The sequence below is a fragment of the Schistocerca serialis genome, chromosome 1 (genome assembly GCF_023864345.2).
Source record: "Schistocerca serialis cubense isolate TAMUIC-IGC-003099 chromosome 1, iqSchSeri2.2, whole genome shotgun sequence".
In the NCBI taxonomy this organism is placed as follows: Eukaryota; Metazoa; Arthropoda; class Insecta; order Orthoptera; family Acrididae; genus Schistocerca; species Schistocerca serialis.
In genome coordinates, this window is record NC_064638.1 from 809,920,126 (window position 1) to 809,940,972 (window position 20,847).

At 38.4% G+C, this 20,847-nt stretch overlaps 1 protein-coding gene across 2 annotated transcripts in view; it reads left to right on the forward strand.

Moving 5' to 3' along the window:
• Positions 1-20,847, forward strand: part of LOC126458251 (afadin-like) — a 111,153-nt gene that overhangs the window by 46,838 nt on the left and 43,468 nt on the right. Inside the window, exons 3-4 of one of the 2 annotated variants that reach the window (XM_050095168.1) lie at positions 5,980-6,090; positions 7,889-7,948. In XM_050095168.1, coding sequence (XP_049951125.1) covers positions 5,980-6,090; positions 7,889-7,948 — 171 coding nt within the window. The remainder of the gene's footprint in view (positions 1-5,979; positions 6,091-7,888; positions 7,949-20,847) is intronic. The other variant, XM_050095177.1, reaches the window with a different exon arrangement.

Here is a 20,847-nt window from a genome sequence, read left to right on the forward strand (position 1 = left end):
AAGTATAGGTCGAACGAGTGTCTTGTAAGCCACCTCCTTTGTTGATGGACTACATTTTCTAAGGACTCTCCCAATGAATCTCAACCTGGCACCCGCCTCACCAACAATTAATTTTATATGATCATTCCACTTCAAATCGTTCCGCACGCATACTCCCAGATATTTTACAGAAGTAACTGCTACCAGTGTTTGTTCCGCTATCATATAATCATACAATAAAGGATCCTTTTTTCTATGTATTCGCAATACATTACATTTGTCTATGTTAAGTGTCAGTTGCCACTTGCACCAAGTGCCTTGCACCAAGTGCCTATTCGCTGCAGATCTTCCTGCATTTTGCTGCGATTTTCTAATGCTGCAACTTATCTGTATACTACAGCATCATCCGCGAAAAGCCGCATAGAACTTCCGACACTATCTACTAGGTCATTTATATATATTGTGAAAAGCAATGGTCCCATAACACTCCCCTGTGGCACACCATAGGTTATTTTAACGTCTGTAGACGTCTCTCCACTGAGAACAACATGCTGTGTTCTGTTTGCTAAAAACTCTTCAATTCAGCCACACAGCTGGTCTGATATTCCGTAGGCTCTTACTTTGTTTATCAGGCGACAGTGCGGAACTGTATCGAACTCCAACCGGAAGTCAAGGAAAATGGCATCTACCTAGGAGCCTGTATCTAATATTTTCTGGATCTTATGAACAAATAAAGTGAGTTGGGTCTCACACAATTGCTGTTTCCGGAGTCCATGTTTGATTCCTACAGAGTAGCTTCTGAGTTTCCAGAAATGACATGATACCCGAGCAAAAAACATGTTCTAAAATTCTACAACAGATTGATGCCAGAGGTATAGGCCTATAGTTTTGTGCATCTGCTCGACGACCCTTCTTGAAAACTGGGGCTACCTGTGCTCTTTTCCAATCATTTGGAACCTTCCGTTCCTTTAGAGACTTGCGGTACACGGCTGTTAGAAGGGGGGCAAGTTCTTTTGCGTACTCTGTGTAGAATCGAATTGGTATCCCGTCAGGTCCAGTGGACTTTCCTCTGTTGAGTGATTTCGGTTGCTTTTCTATTCCTTTGACACTTATTTTGATGTCAGCCATTTTTTTCGTTCGTGTGAGGATTTAGAGAAGGAACTGCAGTGTGGTCTTCCTCTGTGAAACAGCTTTGGAAAAAGGTGTTTAGTATTTTAGCTTTACGCGTGTCATCCTCTGTTTCAATGCCATCATCATCCCAGAGTCTCTGGATGTGCTGTTTCGATCCACTTACTGATTTACCATAAGACCAGAACTTCCTAGGACTTTCTGTCAAGTTGGTACATTGAATTTTACTTTCGAATTCACTGAATGCTTCACACATAGCCCTCCTTACGCTAACTTTGACATCGTTTAGCTTCTGTTTGTCTGAGAGGTTTTGCCTGTGTTTAAATTTGCAGTGAAGCTCTCTTTGCTTTCGCAGTAGTTTCGTAACTTTGTTGTTGAACCACAGTGGGTTTTTCCTGTTCCTCACAGTTTTACTCGGCGCACACCTGTCTAAAACGTGTTTTATGATTGCGTTGAAATTTTTCCATAAACACTCAACATGGTCAGTGTCAGAACAGAAATTTTTGTTTTGATCTGTTAGGTAGTCTGAAATCTGCCTCCTATTACTCTTGCTAAACAGATAAACCTTCCTCCCTTTTTTTATATTCCTATTGACTTCCATATTCAGGGATGCTGCAATTGGCCTTATGATCACTGATTCCCTGTTCTGCACTTACATAGTCAAAATGTTCGGGTCTGTTTGTCATCAGTAGGTCCAAGACGTTATCTCGATGAGTCGGTTCTCTGTTTAATTGCTCGCGGTAATTTTCGCATAGTGCGCTCAGTATAATGTCACTCGATGCTCTGTCCCTGCCACCTGTCCTAAACATCTGAATGTCCCAGTCTATATCTGGTAAATTGAACTCTAATCTTTCCTTCACCTTCTGCATTTGTTTGAACCTTACAGAAAGATTGGCTCCTGTCCCAACAGAGAGTGCCACTTGCTAGCTTTGCCCACTGTTACCTTTAATCCAAGAGGCTCGTGACCCAGTCACAGTTCGCTGTTTATTTTCATGTGGATTAATGAGAAACAGTAGCCTCAAGACAAACTAGAGTGGCATAGTGCAGATAGTGACAGAATATATCTGTGGAGTTACTACTGCAAGCCACAAGCAAACCTCCCTTAATCACCATGCTGTTCCTCAGTGGTACAATCAGTACTTTTGTTGTAATGTGGTAGTATTCCATTGCTTTCACATCACTATACTGCAGCTGTTAGTAATTCTAACTACACCAACAGGTGGCATAACACCTCCTGTACTGATCTTGATTTCTGCCAACTGCGACCTTCTTTCGGGAGAAAGCATCTCTGTTTACCAACTCCAATATAGAAGGCTGTTGCTTTCATTCTGAGAGACACATTAGTGACCTGGTTCCATTCAACTCAGTCCCAGGCAGTCTTCACTATAACATTAGTTAAAGGCCCTTATAAGGTTCTGCCAGATAGGCCATGGGTTTATTTGTATAAAGGAGTGTTACTCCTTGTTCACTCATTATTACATCCTGTGATTGGTGGAGTGTGCAGTCTGGCCTTTGAGGAGAGACAGGTCAGATTGGCGAGGGTTGTATTTAAAGATAAAATCATATGACATGGTTCGCTGGAATACCCTGAATGGTAGGTTCAGGCACATAATTTGAAGGTTTCTCTTTCCTTTGTGCACATTAGCACCTTTTCTGTTAAGTATATCCGTTGAGTGTAGGGAACTAAAGTGTGTGTTTGTGTGTGCGTGCGTGCGTGCGCGCGCGCGCGCGCGCGCGCTCATGCGCGCACCGTTAAGTATATCTGTTGAGTGTAGGGAACTAAAGAGAGAGAGAGAGAGAGAGAGAGAGAGAGAGAGAGAGAGAGAGAGTGTGTGTGTGTGTGTGTGTGTGTGTGTGTGTGTGTGTGTGTGTGTGTGTGTGTGTGGGCGCGAGCGCGCGCGCGCGCGTGCATGCGTCCGCGCATACGCGCACACGTGTGCGTGCTTGTGCTTGTGCACATGTAGAATGATCTCACTTCATGATGGACTGAAGAGATGTTTGGAATTATATTCAGGACATTGACACGAAGTCTGGTGATCAGGAACTTCATGCCACCATCTCACCTTCCCTTGTCAGCCAAATACAGTCAGTGAAAATTCTTCATTGGAATTTGAATTGGATTACGTCCTAAGAGTGCCACCATAGAGGCATGTGTTAACGACCTGATTACAGAGATGGTTGTGTGTAGCATGTACTCAGTGAAAAAACAAGTTAGACACTATAATTCCTTTATTAGCATACTTGGGTTAGGGAAGGTGTGTCATTCTAGAAGATAGCTAAGGATGTAGACCATCTTTGAAAAACTCATTAGGAAATGCAGCTGCCATTGTAACATATATAATTCACACTGTGGTACAATGAACCATCTCCTTAAAGGCAGTGACAGGTCTCATTACTGAGACATGGGGTCACACATCAGTAAGAAATAAATTGGTGAAAATAAGGAGTAACAAGCTGTGTTTCATGAAGCTACTGACTTAACCATGATGACCTGCTTTCAACCAGCAGGTAATGTGGTCAGACTTCAACATGTTTCTTTATAGGCAGTGTCATTTGATATATAGATTCTTTCGTTAGCTAGAGGACCTAGTATGTGTAGTGTTTGTGATATTCTGATATATGTACTCTTTAGTACCCCTTTGTAGATCTTTTATTATTATTATTGTTGTTGTTGTTTTGTTTGACTAATATTAATGTACTTTGTGTGTTATTTTATATGCTCTTCTTCTGTTTGTGCTTGGGTTTTAATGATCTCAACCACTGAGCACTCTAAGACTAACAACAAATACTACTACTAGTACTAGTACTACTACTACTACTACTACTACAGATGCGCAAATTGCAACTGTCTTGTAAAAAATTTACACTAAGACTCAACAATGTTTTCTGATGTTTGAACTCTTTTTTTCTGATTAAGGTTATTATTCGTTACAGAGTCCATTTCACATCATTTAGCCTCTATTCTTTATATTGCAGACTTTGGTGGCGGTTTTGCCAAAAAAACATCCATTCTCATAAATAGTTCTGCACAAATTTTCCACAAATTGTGCTTCACATTACACTCACCAGTGAACATGTGCTTTTGTATCATGGACAGCATTTTGTGTTGCATTCAGCTATTCACCATATGTGTCCGCTCTTCTCTCTCACTCAAATTTAACGACACAGTGAAGTACTCAGGGCAAAGCATGAGGGGAAATGTGCATACCTAGACATGTGACAGCAACTGATTGCTGCATCAAAATTACATTCTAGCATTTTATGTGATGGACAGTTCTCCTGTTCATTAATAAGAGGAATTTACACGTCAGTCTTCCAAATTATTTCTGGGCCATTTTTATTTTATCCACCCTGTATACCCTATAGATGCACAAAACAAATGACTAGGTATTTTCTGATTCATTTGTTCCATTAGCAGCAAGCTTTTAATGTACTTTGTTATGCTTTTTTAAACTCATTATTTAACATTGCAACACCATTATAGTTTTTTTTTTTTTTTTTTTTTTTTTGTGTTCACCCATTCAGGAACTTCCTCTGATCATTCTCTTTGAACCAGTGATGTTGATGTTGCTTGTTTTGGCTTTATAGTTCTAATACTGTACTACTTCTTCTTCTCTTTTTATTTTATTTTATTTTTTTGTTTCTGGTTTAATAGAAATCATTTGTGTTGAACGATTGGAAAGGAAAGTATAATATACTAAGAATAGAAAACTGCAAAATTACCTCAATTAAAGAGAAATTGCCAGAGTAAAGAATTAGTGTAGCAATGACAGATGTTAATTGCTACAACTTTGTTCTGATATAAAGTACGTACATGTAAAGTACACACCACCCAGTCATGGTCCGGTGCTCCACACCTCAAGTGCTGCAGCATCCCTGCCACTAAAAGTTGGTTTGACTATCATTCTGCAGATTTCCAAACCAATCTTAAGGTTGATTATGAGTTGTGTGTTGTCCATTTGATGCAACTGCCATCCTCTTCATTGCCTGGGACTTCAGATGATGATGATGATGATGATGATGATGATGATGATCGACAACCTGATATCTTTCCTCCCTGCGATGAGAGCATATGTTGCAAAAGCTCCACTTCTGAAATATACAAACTGCGTGAACTGCTAGTATTTTGAGGAACTTGGGAGCCAGGAGTCTTTGTGCATCCTGTGAACGTTGTGCTTGTGAAGACTGTCGCTGGCAATAGCAAGACAAAATTAGGGATTGGCTGTATTTTCTTCAAGTTTCTTTTTTGGTAACATAGGTTTGAATATTGAAGTGCTTTTAGCCATTGCTAAGTTTCTGCTTTTCCTCATGTTTGAAAATTCAGGTAATTTTATGGCACTGTTGTGGAATGTGTGTCGCTAATCTATCCAGGACTGTACATGCGTCATAACGTATGTGCTGTAATCACCAGAACCCCAGAAACTAACTCTCTTCATAGTCAAATGACCTTATGAACAAGGCTCTGAAGTACTACATGTTCAGGTGTCTAGATTTCTCCTCAGATCATCTGTTATTGCTTCTTTTATCGATTTTGCCAAGATAATTGACATACAGTCTATTGCCTGTGGGCATGTGATTTGTCTCTTTTAAAGAAATAAGGTGACTTATTTCTCCACATTTTGTGGAATATTGTAAACATTCTCCGTGTATCTGTGCTACCATAGATGTGTAGCTTCCTCTCTCCTCTGTCACACAATTTGTTCCTAGCCATTGTCTGTGACTCGCCCCTTGGCCGGTTACTTCTGTAATTTTCTCAACTTTGTTTTTCTTAGGCCAGTTTTCCACACCCTCTTGTCGTGATCTGTAAATTGATAAGCTGTATTCCAGTTTCTAAATATCACTAACGGTCCTTCTACGGACATTGTCCTGTAGGCACCGGCGATCCTTATAAGAACTCTGTGGTGCATCCTTCGGAGGATTTAAGTGGGTCTCATCTGCTGAAATTTGAACGCCCACCCACTTACGCCGAAATCAACGACAGAGGTGAGTATGGTCTAATGATAAAAGTTTTACAATATTTATCGGTAAATTTTAGTTTCAATGCTGGTTGATTTGTACATTACCTTCGATACTCATTCACATATATAAGTTGTATATCTCAGATAAGAGCTTGTCATATCAGATGTCTTCATTCCTACTCTATAACAGTAGTACAGTCTGAAGCAGCCATATAAACTTTTAGTTATCTTCAGCTTCCTAAGCCTCACGAATGAGAGGGAGTACTAGAACTCATCAAAAGCCCTAGCAAATTCGATATTGATGTCCACAGCATAAATATCGTCATAATTTACAGTTTCCATTGACTGACTGGTTAGCAGAATTTTTGATGATTTTTTTCTGAGTTTAATAAGCCCTATTCATTTGTCATGTAGGAGATGCTCCTGTATGTTTCCCAGTATTCAGCTGACAGATAGGTTTGTACAGTTTAGTGACAACAAGATCTGTTTATGAGCCTTTTTTGCTGATAATCAGCTCTGCCTCCATCCAAACACCTTACTTAATATATCTATCATACAGGGTACTATTTAATCCTTAATTTTGTGAAACTGTGGTCGGCTATCAAAACTCGAAGTTTTTCTTATTTTTCGTCTAGGAGTACCTATATGTACTTCCTCCTTAGAAAACGGAAATATTATTGTCATTGTCATTTAGTTTATTCTTCACACCTATGAAATTTGCCTCTGAACAGTGGTCTTTGCCCTGTTTGTATATGAGGAGCAAAGAGTCCAGTTGGTACTTAATCAGGTCCTTCCATTGTTAAATGGTAGTGAACTGTACAGAAGGTGATCCAATCGTCCATCAAAATTTTGTGTTAAATGCCACATATTAGCTGTCAACTTGCATACCTGTTGTAGTGCTTGAACCTCTGTAACTTCTTTCCTTGTGTACCTTTCTCAAATTTTTGTATGTTTGAAGATGGTATCTAGATGTGGCCTGGGTACATGAAATCTTCATTTTAATAGTTTGGCCATCCTGTTTCAGGAAACTTTTTGTCTGATGTTGTGGACTGTAACAAGCATAATGTTTTTGTTTCGTCTGTGTTGCAGCCTGTGTCATAAAATTTGCTGTAAACCCTCCCATTAAATCCCCCCCCCTCACCCCCACCCCCCCTCCACCTTCCCTGTAAATCTGATTCTATTAACAGAACTCGCACGTGTAGTGTCAGTTTTTGGGAGGAAGCTTTTTGTGATATCTGTGGCAATCAGTGATGACACATTGTTTGCTGCATTACTGTTTGGCAAAGCTGTGTGTATCTGCTTCTGCTTAATTGTGGCATTTAGGTGTCATATACAGCATAGACTTTTAAGTAATGTGTAAAAAAGTTAAGCAAGATATAATAGAGACCATCTTACATTTAAAATGTTATCCTATTTTTAAAAAAGGTTAGGAAATCAAGAAAAATGAGCTAAGTTGATTTTTTTTGAGAATAACTGTTCTGTCAAAGGCTTATAGAATGACAATGGAAACAGTTTTTTTTTTGTGATAATGACTCACCAATTAACCTTGTAATGCAACATAAAAATTATTGATTATGAAACTGACTTTGGGTTTAGATACATGTTAAAATGTTAAAATTTCATAAATTAAATGTAGTGATTCAATCTTTTGGTTTTATGTAATCTGTTACTCAGATATTGAAAGTAAATTTTTGGTGCTTGTAAGAAGCAATTTTTTTAAAACAAAACAAAATTATTTGAAAACTAGTTATGTAGAAGTTTTAATATTTGTTAACAAAGGAGTAAGTTGACACAGTGACAATGTTTTTCCTGCTCTGTCCTAGGAGGAAGGAATAGTATGCTGGAGCCTGAAAGTGCAGATTCTGATGGAGACATGGATAACGGTTTGTGTTGTTACATAATTTTAGTTGGTTTTCGTATATGTTTCTATGTCTAGAAGATCTGAGAATGTATGGTGAAGTAATCCACTTAAGTGCATACATTAGTGTTCAAAATTTAATCATTTTCAAGAAATAAGAATATACTTATTCCATAAACATTTACATATTACCGAACGAGGTTGCGCTTAGCCCCAGTAATGTGATTAGTGGTAGTGTCATGTACACTTAATTGCAAAGGTTCTGAATCTAGAGATATAGAACTAAAAAAATCTCATTCGCAATAGCAAAATACATAATGGGAATGGTTATCAGCAGCTGCAGATATCTAGCTTATGGACCACCTGCTCTCTGTCACAGATACACTGTTTGTCAGGAAACTGCAAGTCAGAAGGCAGTTGTAAACTGTGCAGGCAATTGTTTCGCTGTCTCTTAGATTTTGTTATGCTGTTTTAAGACCAGATACACTGAAAGCCAAACCATTATAACTATCTCTTTACAGTGTATTGTTTCAACTTTGGAATACAATATGGCAGCAGTTATGTGTGGTTTGAATTTGACAAGTTGTTGGCAGATTTCCAGAGATATGTGGCACTAAGTGTCCATGCACAAGTTGCTGAATTCCCTAAAATTATTGGCACATGGTTTGGGAGTGTCAGTGCGGAGGTTTTTGCTGACAGCATAGGTTTTTGCGGACAGCATCCCAAATATGCTCCATTGGATTAAGATTAGGCGAATTTGGTGGTCGAAACATCAACATGAGCTCACTATAACACTCGTCAAACTACTGTAATGTGAGTCTAGCATTGTGATATGGACTGCTATTCTGCTGGAATATGCCATCACTGTCAGGTAAAACATCAAGCATGAAGGGATCCACGTGATTGGCAAAAATGTTCACATAGTCCACAGCCATCACGGTACTCTTGACTACTAACACAGGTATCTTGAAAGCCCTGGTGAATGTCAGCCATAGCATAATACTATTCCCACCAGCTTGTGTTTATTGCATTATGCATGTTTCGAGCAGCCTTGATGATGGCAAATCTAGACATTACCATTGGCCTGGTGTAACAAGAAACATGGTTCATCCAACTAAGTGTCTGATTTCCATTGATCCTGGTCCAGTCTTGATGTTCCTGTGCCCGCTGCAATCATAATTGACAATGTTGTGCATCCACATGGGACTGTGTTGGAGTCAGCAACTGCAGAGTCCCACGTTCAACAGTGTGTGCTGAATGGTATGCTCTGGAACACCATTGTTGTTTTCAGTCATGAGATCTGCCAGAGATTGCAGCCTCTTCTGCTTCACAGAGAGGCCGAGCCTCTGACCTCTCCATTTGTGGACATCCAAAAGCTTGTTGGCTACTGGTCGTATCATCGTCTTTCAACCAGTTTTTGTGGCTCCTCCCAATAGTAGCACACCAACAGCTCACCAGTTTCGCTGTTTCCGAGATGCTGATTCTGAGGCATTGGTCCATAACAATCTGCCATTTGTCAAAGTCACTTACATCAGTGGATTTCCCCAGTTGTGGCCCTTACCGAGACTAAAATCATTCCCCATTCTTCTCTGCTCCACTATTATACTTTCCTTACAGCATTGTGTGTCCTGAACACCACAAGGCAGCCTTCATCCTGACAGTGGGCAGTGGTTATAATGTTTTCTGTCATCAGTGTGTGATGAGAGGGTTTATGGTGATGAAGTACAACTTCTTGCAGTTAAGCCCCAGCGCTTATCAGACAACAAACCTGCAAAATCTCAAAAAACTCTTCTTGCAATATTTCCCAGCTACTGATAGAAAGTCCAAGTACTGAACAATGACATTTATTATGTATGTATATGTATCAATCTTTGAACTTCCAATTACCCCATTAAAAAAACCAAGATGTTCTCAGTTGTGAACTGACTGAAATGTTTTACATTGAATCTGCTATCTATTCTTTGATAGTTGGGAAGCCCCTTGGCAAAGAACTTCGCCAGGAGGGTTCCATGAAGTGGTGCACAGTGTTGAAAGTTCAGAGGAAGCACTGTATATGACAAAAGCACAAAGTAAGGAGACCTGGCATCACCGCATGATGCTCCAGGAGTACCTCAACTGTACAGATTCTCAGCAAACGAAAAGAGCTTTATGTCATTATATCAAGTAACAAACACCAGTTATAAGTTGGCCAAACCTAGTCCAAAATACTTGCGCTTGCTCAATCATAGAAGACTGCTGAGGATACAAAGGCTCATATATGTTAAATACATGTGTACCCTCACAATGACAAAACGTACTTCATTTAAAATGGTCAGTCATAATGTCAAAACTTTAGTTCATGTGCAGTTTCAAAAGCTTTCCTTGTAGATAGTTTCCAAGGTTTCGCTTTGTGTTGGTGCTATGTTTCACCCTCTTCCTTCACTTCAACTTAAACAACGAACACAACACTACATCCTACAAACACTAGTCATAGATACACACTCAGCTTTTCATAGCAGGTAAGAGGAAGGTAACTGTAAACCACACCCATTGGCAGCTTGCATAAGTTAGCATTGTAGGAGTCTCATCTGTCCCTCATGCTAGTTTTCTTAGTATGCAGTTTTTTGACTGCAGTTAGTGTTTTAACTTCAGATCCTTCATGTAGACTGTGGTCTACTAGTCAAAATAAAAAATATAAAAAAAGTAGTATGGAGGTATTGATGTTAAAGATATCTATGAAATAGACTATTCAGTTGAGGGGTCATGTTGAATAATGGTACTGTGTCAAAAGAATGCCAGTGCTCTGGCTTTGATCAACAGGCTTAACAGTATCTAAGTATAATTCTTCATGCTTTCCCAATGATCTGTTGACATCTTGGATATTCGGGAATCCAGCCGGATGTTTGCATCGCTGTCACATGATATTTCCACAGTGTGCCTCGCTGTCTTCTTCAGGTGCTACCTGAGACTGGTCCTTGGGTCAATCGAGTCCAGTATTTATGCCTGGAAGGAGCTGGGCGTTCCCTAATCGGTCTGCGCCGAGTCGAGTGTTCCGTCTGTGGTCCGCGCTCGCCAACATCTCAGGTCGGGTCTGACACACCTCAGATGATGACCACAACCATTGACGACGGCCAAAACGGGTGCGGACGGCAGTCAGAACATCCACGACTGGAGGGATCCATTGAAGCCGAGTCTGGTGGGCGCAGACCACAGACGGAACACTCGACTCAGCACGGACCGATTAGGGAATGCCCATCTCCTTCCACGCATAAATACTGGACTCGATCGACCCAAGCACCAGTCTCAGGTAGCACCTGAAGAAGACAGCGAGGCACACTGTGGAAATATCGTGTGAGAACGACACGAACATCCGGCTGGATTCCCGAATATCTAAGATGTCAGTATCTAAGTAGTTTCTGTTGTTCATAGAATTCTGCTAGTAACATATCTTTGGCACATCCCAGTATGGGTAAAACTTGCTCACTGACTGTTGCAAGTGTCCTAAGGAAAAAATGTGTGGAGAAAAAAAAAAAAAAAATCAATGCAGGAGGTAATTGAAAAAACCCAGAATGTTATGGAACTATATAATTATCATAGAAATAAATTATTTTTATTCTCGTTTGATTGACAGAGAGAGAGAGTTAATTTGGAAGTCATAAATTCCTGCAAAAAATTTCAGTGCCTGTAACTGCTCTAATTTTTAGCAAATTTAAATAAAGATGTAATCTGCTGTTAAAACGCATGAAAGTAGCTACTATACTAAGGAACAGCAGAACTGGCCAATGGGAGGGGTAGGTTCTCCTCCTGTCGTCTTCCCTTTGTTTCTAAGCAGTGAAATGTGTGACCTTCAACTCTCAGCCCTACATGATAATGTGCGTAGACTATAAATCTGTCATCCGAGAAACATGGTAGGAGCCAATCACATGCAGAACATGTATTAACAAGTCCTTACTATGTCCGTGTGAGTAGTATAATTGCAGTAGGAAGCCATCTTTTGCAGCATTCAGTTTTAGGTTAGTGTGTAAAGAATGTACATACATTGCTACTGAGGCAGATTAATTTCATGAATGTTGTCAAGGCGAAGTTACAACATGCTGAATATAAAAGCTTGATGGGAGTTAAGGATATACATTTCACGAATATATTATGTAGTGAATAATTCAGATTAAATATATTAGATTAGATTCAGTTTTCGTTTCATAGACCCAAACATGAGATGATTCTCGTGGCTGTGGAACAAGCCAGAAAATCTAAAATAAAAAGCATAAAAAATTTGAATTTACTACTCACTACCCTGATCATTGTCAGAAGGTTGTCAAAATATGTGAATACATCACAGTGAGGTGGAGCTGCTAATATTTACAGAATTAATATGCTGTCAGAATGAAACATAGTTATGCTCTTTTGATAACTTTATCATAAACAACATATCTAATCTTGACTGTTGTGGCAAAGTGGTGTCAAAACTGAAATCTAACATACATTTTAAATTAAGCTGGTCAAACAGTCCCTGCTAAGATATTCATCTGCAGAGTAGGAGTAGTTACCTATTAAAAAGTCCTTCAAACTGTGTTTAAATCGTGCTTTATCTGAAACCAAGCTTTTAATGGTTGCTGGCAAGTTATTGAAAATGTGTGTTCCTGATATTGGACCCCTTTTTGGATAAAGGTGATTTTAGGTCTTTATGTAGATTGTTTTTAGTCCTAGTATTGATACTATGTATTGAGCTGTTGGTTGGAAGTAGAGACACATTACTTGCAACAAATTCCATTAAGGAATAAATATGCTGAGAAGCAGTGGTTAGAATACAAAGTTACCTGAACAGATTTCTGCATGATGATCTTGAATTTACACCACAAATGAGTCTTATTACTTGCTTTTTGCACACTAAAAACTTTTGCTTGGTTTAACAAGTTACCCCAGAATATGATCCCATATGACATAATAGAATGAAAGTAAGCAAAATGTGTAAGGTTTTTTTTAAATTTTTTTTATATAGATGTATCTCCTACATCTAACATCATTTCACTGCAAATATAAACTTTATTAGGTACTTCAGCAATTCTGTGGCATGCCCTTCCCAACTGAATTTATTATCGAACTGCGGTCCCCGAATCACTGTCAACCTCTTCTATCTGCATGTCTTCATGTCTTACATACATGCTGTAAGGAAATCTCTACATGTCCTGAACTGCTTATAGTTGGTCTTTTCAAAGTTCAGTGACAGTAAATTAGATTTAAACAACTTACTAATGTTGTGAAAATTTGAGTAGTCACCATTCCTAAATCTGTACTTGACTTGCTACTTATTGCAATGTTTGTATCACCTGCAAACAAAACAAACTTTGCATCTGGCAACATAACAGAATAAAAGAAAAACACAAGAAAACACAATGGACCGAGATGGAGCCTTGAAGAACATGAGTAATTAATTCCCAGTCAGATGAAGATTGACTCCTAACTATACAGCTATTTCACTACAACACCCTTTGCTCCCTGTTATTTAGGTAAGAATCGAACCATTTCGTAGTACTACTGGGTACACCATAATATTCTAATTTGCTTAAGAGAGTGCTGTGATTCATATGGTGAAAGACTTTTGACATGTCACAGAAAATGCCGGTTGCTGATTTGTTATCTAATGAATTGAGGACATTTTCACTGTATGTTTGAATAGCCTTCTCTATGTCAGAACCCTTAAGGAATGCCTGCTGCTGTGGCCAAGCGGTTCTAGGCGCTTCAGTCCGGAACCACGCTGCTGCTACGGTCGCAGGTTCGAATCCTGCCTTGGGCAGTGATGTGTGTGATGTCCTTAGGTTAGTTAGGTTTAATTAGTTCTAAGTCTAGGGGATTGATGACTTCGGGTTGACAATCTCTCTGAATCCTCTCTCTGTATCCCCTTCTTGTAAAGATGCTTAACTTCAGCATATTTTAGCCAGAGAGGAAATGTTCTGCTGATAAGAGATTGATTACACAAATAGCTGAAGAAAGAACTCAACTCATGCAAGCACTCTTTGATTAACTTCATTGATATGTTGTTATAACCACTAGAATACTTTGATTTTAAGGATCTTATGATGGGTGATACTTCTTTGGGAGACGTGACAGTCATTTCCATTTTACTGAAGTTATTTGTAAAGACTGATCTCAGGCAGTTCATTGCTCTGTTTACTGAACCTGATAACCCCAAGCTCTCAGTAACAGAACCAAAATATTTGTTTAAGCAGTTTGCAACTTACATGCACTTGTTATCAATGTCTCATTTATTTTTAGAATTATTTGTTCCTTTTCTTTTTCAACCCCACCTATCTCTGTCTTGACTATATTCCTTGTAGTTTTTATTTTGTTGCCAGATAATACAACTGCTTAGATTTCTGGATTACTTACCTCAATATTTTGCAGTATTCTTTGTGATGCACTACAATGCCAACATTAGAGCTGTTCCTAGACAGTGGATACAGTCTCCTTTTTGTCCCACATGATATCTTTATTCCTTGTGTAATCCATGGTTTATTTTTAGACTTCTGTTTTGTGTGAGTTATCTTCAGGCGAAAACAATTTTCAAAAGAGGAAGTGACTTTATTGTTTAATGCTTTGTATTTTCCGTTTGAGTCAGAAGTATTGTAAACAGCTATCCAGTTTATGTCTTTAAGCTGTCTCCTAAAATTCTCAATTTTTGACTGATTTATTACCCTCCTTAATATATATATATATATATCTCCTGACAAGTTTCAGCATTTAACACTAGATGCTGCAAGTCATGGTCGGATCGCCCATTTGCTATTGGTATTGTGATATGACTCTTTTTCCGTAAACTTGTCTACAAAGGTATTATTAATAGCAGTCTTGGAGCACATATGTACCCTAGTTGCAAAGTTTGCAGTAGGAATGAAATTGAATGACAGTGTTACTGATGGCAATAATTGTTCACTGACAGATCAATTCAATAAATCCACATCAAAACACCAGCAACCACCATTTCCTTGTTTTTTACTGCGAGGTGGGACAACAGAGTTTCCAAATTTTTTTATGAAGATGTTAAACTTTCCTGAAGGTGCTCTGTACGTATTTACTATTATAAAGGACGTATTATACAATACAACTTCTGTCGCACCAGCTTCTCAGTGCTGCTCAGAGCAAAATTTATTAATATCAGTATTCTTGAAATTAAAATACTTTCTGACAAATGTGGCAACTATTCCTTTCTCCATATTTTCTCTACAGAGATAAGAAGCTAACTTGAATCCTATAACATTTAACATATCTATACCAGTGGTCACATGGTGTTCAGAGAGGCAGATTATGTCAGCTGGTTTGGTCAACTCTAATTATTCAACACAAATAGGCAACTCTTAGAGCCCATACCTCAAGTTGTCTCATCCAACAGTATGAAACTTTCCTCTCCAGAGCAACAGGAACACTCAAGGGGAAGTGACTATGTACGATCTTCACCTAATGACAAAATTCCTGTACTAGTGGGTGTTAGAGCTGCACCTTTTTTTAGATTGAAGTCGGCTGATAGGTATTCCTGCTTAAGGGAAGTCTCTCTAACAAAGAAACCACTTTCGACAAAGCTTAGGTATCCGAGTAATGAGGGAATTAGTATATTTCATCAAAATATACAAGGTATTAGAGATAAAGTTAGTGAACTGCTTATAGATGTTGACTCTGAAATTGTTGGTATAAATGAACACTTCTTAACTAAGGAGATAATTCAGAGGCTTTCTTTACCAGGATACAGGTTGGCTGGCAGCTTTTCTAGGAGCTCTTTGCGGTGTGGGGGAGTAGCCATGTATGTGAAAAACGGTATCCCATTTAAGTCAATTGATGTTTCAAAGTAATGCACTGAAAAGGTGTTTGATTGTTGTGCAGGTGTTGTTAAATTTAGTGGAGTTAATCTTCTAACTGTTGTTATTTATAGATCCCCAGACTCCGGGTGACTTCAATATTAATTGTATAAGTGATTGTGCAAGGAAAAGGATGCTGGTAGACCTCCTTAATTCATATAATCTTATGCAAACCGTATTCTTTCCAACAAGAGTGCAAGGGAACAGTAGAACAACCATAGACAACATTTTTGTTCATTCCTCATTACTAGAAGGGCATTCTGTTAGCGGAAAGGTGAATGGTCTTTCAGATCAAGATGCACAAGTTTTAACTCTTAACATATTTTTGTGCTGCAACACATGTTAAATATAGTTATCAACTTTTTAGGAAAGCTGATCCAGTTGCTGTAGAGACCTTTGTAAACCTTATCAAGGAATAAGAGTGGCAAGATGTTTATAGTGCTGATACAGTAGACGATAAATATAATGCTTTCCTCAAGACTTTTCTCATGCTCTTTGAAAGTTGCTTTCCATTAGAACGTTCAAAACAGGGTACTAGCACAAACAGGCAGCCTGGGTGCCTGACTAGAGGGATAAGAATATCCTGTAGAACAAAGTGGCAATTATATCAAAACGTTAGAAGCAGTCAAAATCTAAATGCAGCAGCCCATTACAAACAGTATTGTAAGGTGCTTAAAAAAGTTATTAGGAAGGCAAAAAAGTATGTGGTATGCAGAAAGAATAGCTAAGTCTCAGGATAAAATTAAAACCATACGGTCAGTCGTAAAGGAAGTGGCTGGTCTGCAGAGACAGGTCAAGGATATGGAATCAGTGTGTAGTGGGAATGTCTGTGTTACTGGTAAGTCACATATATGTACAGTATTTAATAATCACTTTCTGAATGTAGCAGGTGAACTAAATAGAAACCTAGTCCCAACAGGGAATCATATAGCGCTTGTAGAAAAAGTGTTCAGAGGCTGGTACTGACAAGAGGGAGATTGAGTTAATAATTAAATCACTAAAGACCAAGAACTCTCATGGATATGATGGAGTATCTAGCAGAATACCGAAGTACTGTTCTATGTATGTTAGCCCAGTACTTAGCCATATCTGTAACTTTTCCTTTAGGAGTACTCTGTAGTGAAGCCACTTCATAAAAAGGGAGACAGGGATAATGTTGACAATTATAGACCTATTTCTATGCCATTGTTGTTTGCTAAAGTTATCGAGAAGGTTGTATATACAAGGTTACTGGAGCATTTAAATTCACATAATTTGCTGTCAAATGTACAGTTTGGTTCTAGAAATGGTTTAACAGCTGAAAATGCTATATTCTCTTTTCTCTGTGAGGTTTTGGACGGATTAAATAAAAGGTTGCGAACGCTAGGTGTTTTCTTTGATTTAACGAAGGCTTTTGACTGTGTTGACCACAAAATATTACTGCAGAAATTGGACCATTATGGAGTAAGGGGAGTAGCTTACAATTGGTTCGCCTCTTACTTTAAGAACAGAAAGCAGAAGGTAATTCTCCGCAATAATGAGAGTGGTAGTGATGTTCAGTCCCAATGGGGCACTGTTATGTGGGGCGTTCCCCAAGAGTCGGTGCTGGGGCCACTGCTGTTTCTTATTTATATAAATGATATGCCTTCTAGTATTACAGGTGATTCAAAAATATTTCTGTTTGCTGATGACACCAGCTTGGTAGTGAAGGATCTTGTGTGTAATATTGAAACATTATCAAATAATGTAGTTCATGAAATAAGTTCAATGCTTGTGGAAAATAATTTGATGCTAAATCACAGTAAGACTCAGTTTTTACAGTTTCTAACTCACAATTCAACAAGAACCGATATTTTGATCAGACAGAATGGGCATATTATAAGCGAGACAGAACAGATCAAGTTCCTAGGCATTCGGATAGATAGTAAGCTGTTGTGGAAAGCCCATGTTCAGGAGCTTGTTCAGAAACTAAATGCTGCTTTATTTACCATTAGAACAGTATCTGAAATAAGTGACAGTTCAACACGAAAAGCAGTGTACTTCGCATATTTTCATATGCTTATGCCTAGAGGCCTGCGCGGATAAGAAAAGTGCAGTCTGCATCCGCACCGCATCCGCAAGGTCCTAATCTGCAACCACATCTGCATCCGCAGCAATTAATCCACATCCGCAAGTTCCTTATCCGCATCTGCATGTATTTAAGTTTTGAATGATTAATAGTAATAGACAGTAGTACTTAGAATTATGGTATGTAATGACATAGTTATTGTTAGGGTGCCATTTCTGCGACAACTTAACTCTTTTGACTTTTTAATTCACAGGAAATGCTCTATACCTACTCTAAAGCAGACCATTCCAAACAGGAAAGCATTGGCGCTCCGGAGCACACACAGTAGGGGCTCGGATCTCGTGAGATTGGAAACACTATTTAAAAAAATAAAATTCAATGTAATAGTATTAAATGATGAAAATACGCGTATAGAAAAAATTATATTTCACTGCTCTTGTGCCAAGGCAGCTGAAAATGACGATGGTTTTAAACTGTTACTAGCACATTGCATCATTTACCGACAGTTTTTTGTACTCACTGCTTGGATGTGTCAAATTTTCAAGCCATTCATGTCAGCTGATGATTATATTATAGCTTACGCGTTCAGTCCTCGTCATTTCCAGGAGAAAATATTTACAGTATTAGGCCTACACTGCAAAACGCTGGCGCACCTGTGAAAAAGTTAAACTGCCAGCAATAATTGACGTTGTCTGGAAGAAATAACTCGTCTTCCGAAGAGTGACAACAAAGTCGGTGGTTATAGAAATTAGGAGTCCGTTTAGCTTTAGCTAAAAATACGATTGAAATCTCGAACCTCACCTTTTGGCTGGTTTATCGAATTAAGCCCAGGTGATAAATGAAATGTCTGTTTCATTCTCAACAAAGTTTTTCGCACTTTAAAACATCCTCAACATTGGTCTAAATTACTAAGACAAAATTTGCAGTAGATTTCGCAGTTAATACTTTCAATGTTAAAAAATAATTTTTTTTCAGAGTTTAATGGAACTGCAAACAATTTCAAGATCGTCTATATAATAACCACTGTCCCATAACTTCAAATGTTAGGCACTGTTCCCTGTTAAGCAATACCAAGTTACAGTTAAAATGTTCAATTTTGCTATGAATTTCAGCCCTTATCTTTACTAATTGGCTGGTAAATTAAAAGACACATTATTATTTTGGATGATTTGAATATTGTGTAAGTTTTCAATGTGATCAGAATAATCTTTCACGGGCTATCGCAGTCACAGCTTGTCGGTGGTCGTGAGCCGTAGTTTGAAGTCCCACTTGTAATTAATCACAAGGCCCGCCGTGCCACTGCTCCGGCCGGGCTGTTTCACTGTTCACAAAGAGCGACAATGCTCGGTGGCTGCAAATGTTCTGTAGTGCACGCTAAAATTTAGATAGGCACTTCAAGAGATCATCATTACCTAGTGTAATACTATTGACGTGTCAGCTGTTGAATGTTCTTGTTGCGAAGAGTAAAAACTTAAAATTGAGCTCTTTAATATGAAAATTACAATAAAACAAATTGCTTGTTAAATATTTCATTCTTTTACCTAATGCTACTTAAAAGTTCTTGTTGGGAATAGTAAAAATACTAACAATATGTCGAGGAAATTCTTTACTATAAGTATTACAATAAAAACTCATAGGCTTCAGATTAAATATTTTCATCTTCTGCTTGCTTCTGATTCAAATTCTGTAAAAGAAAGAATCAGATGAAAAAAATTGTAACTAATTCAAATAAGCCCAAAAATACAGTGAAGTAAGAGAAGCTGTACAAGTACCTTTTTACTTTGGAAGATTACTATGCAGGAACATGATGTCATCAATTGTCTGTGGCTTCAAAGATGTGCGTCGGTCGTGCATTATTTGTCCCGCAGTAGAGAAGCTTCTCTCAGATGGCAGTGCACAAAGTATGCGAGTTTGGAAAGACGTGGATAGACGTTTTCACGCCCATGCCACCAAGCTATCAGGTCGATGCCTTCCGAAAATTGGACTTTATAATTCGTATGTCTGAGAATTTCATCTGACGCAAAGTCAAGATCTCTCGTCGATTCATCTTCTGAGCAATCTTCAAATTCATTAAAAAGTACGTCAGACTTCAGTGGTTTTTTTTTTTTTTTTTTTTGCAGGAATTCCAGATGTTGTTTCCTTCTTATCTTTTAACTGTGGACAATTTCTCGCAACACAATTTTTAGCTTCCTTTACAACTTCATCTTTTTTGGCACTGCTAAGAAATTTTAGGTTTTTATATTTTGGATTAAAAAACGTTGCAAGTTTATGGGTTACTGTTATGTCCCATTTGCTGATTAAAATAGATTTGGCTGTACTCTTTAAATCTATCAGAAATGGGCTGTCGCCATCATTTTTTTTCAAGGAAGGAGAGAGTTTTAACTTCCACAACACACATAAATAAAGCGTAGCAGTTTTGGAGGCTTTGAGATCACAAGAGGCTACTTTAAATGGTGTCAGAAAGGTTATTATATCTTCCAACATCCTCTTCTATATAGAATCAATCAAATTATCTTGATTTTTCTCTGACAAAATTGACAGAACTTCAAACCATTGTAAATTAATATACTCAAACATATCCAATTTACTGTTCCATCGTGTGTCTATATCTCCTTTCAATGACTTCTGAAGGTGATTCTGAAGACCAGATCTTTTAAAGAAAGTTGTGATAGCTCGACAGGAATTTATTAGTCGCTACACGTCACTCTTCTCATCATTCTTGTCTCCCCGAGTTGTGTGCTCCAGCACAGTATTAAGAATGTGTGCTGAGCAAGAGAGCCTCTTGTATTGGCTAAGTGCTGCCACAATATTTGGACCTCTATCCGTAACGAACACGATGTTATTCACAGCACTGAATAAATCGAACGACCGTAGTATCTTAGTTAATTCGAGTTTAATGTTTTCTCCTGTTTTTTTAATCTCACTCTCAAAATTTCTGGTGCACAACACTTGATCCTCAAGTTTCACTTCTTGATAATTAACATAATGTGCAGTCACTCCTGTATAGTTTATTTTACGGTACGAATCAGTCCATAAATCGACAGTTAGTGC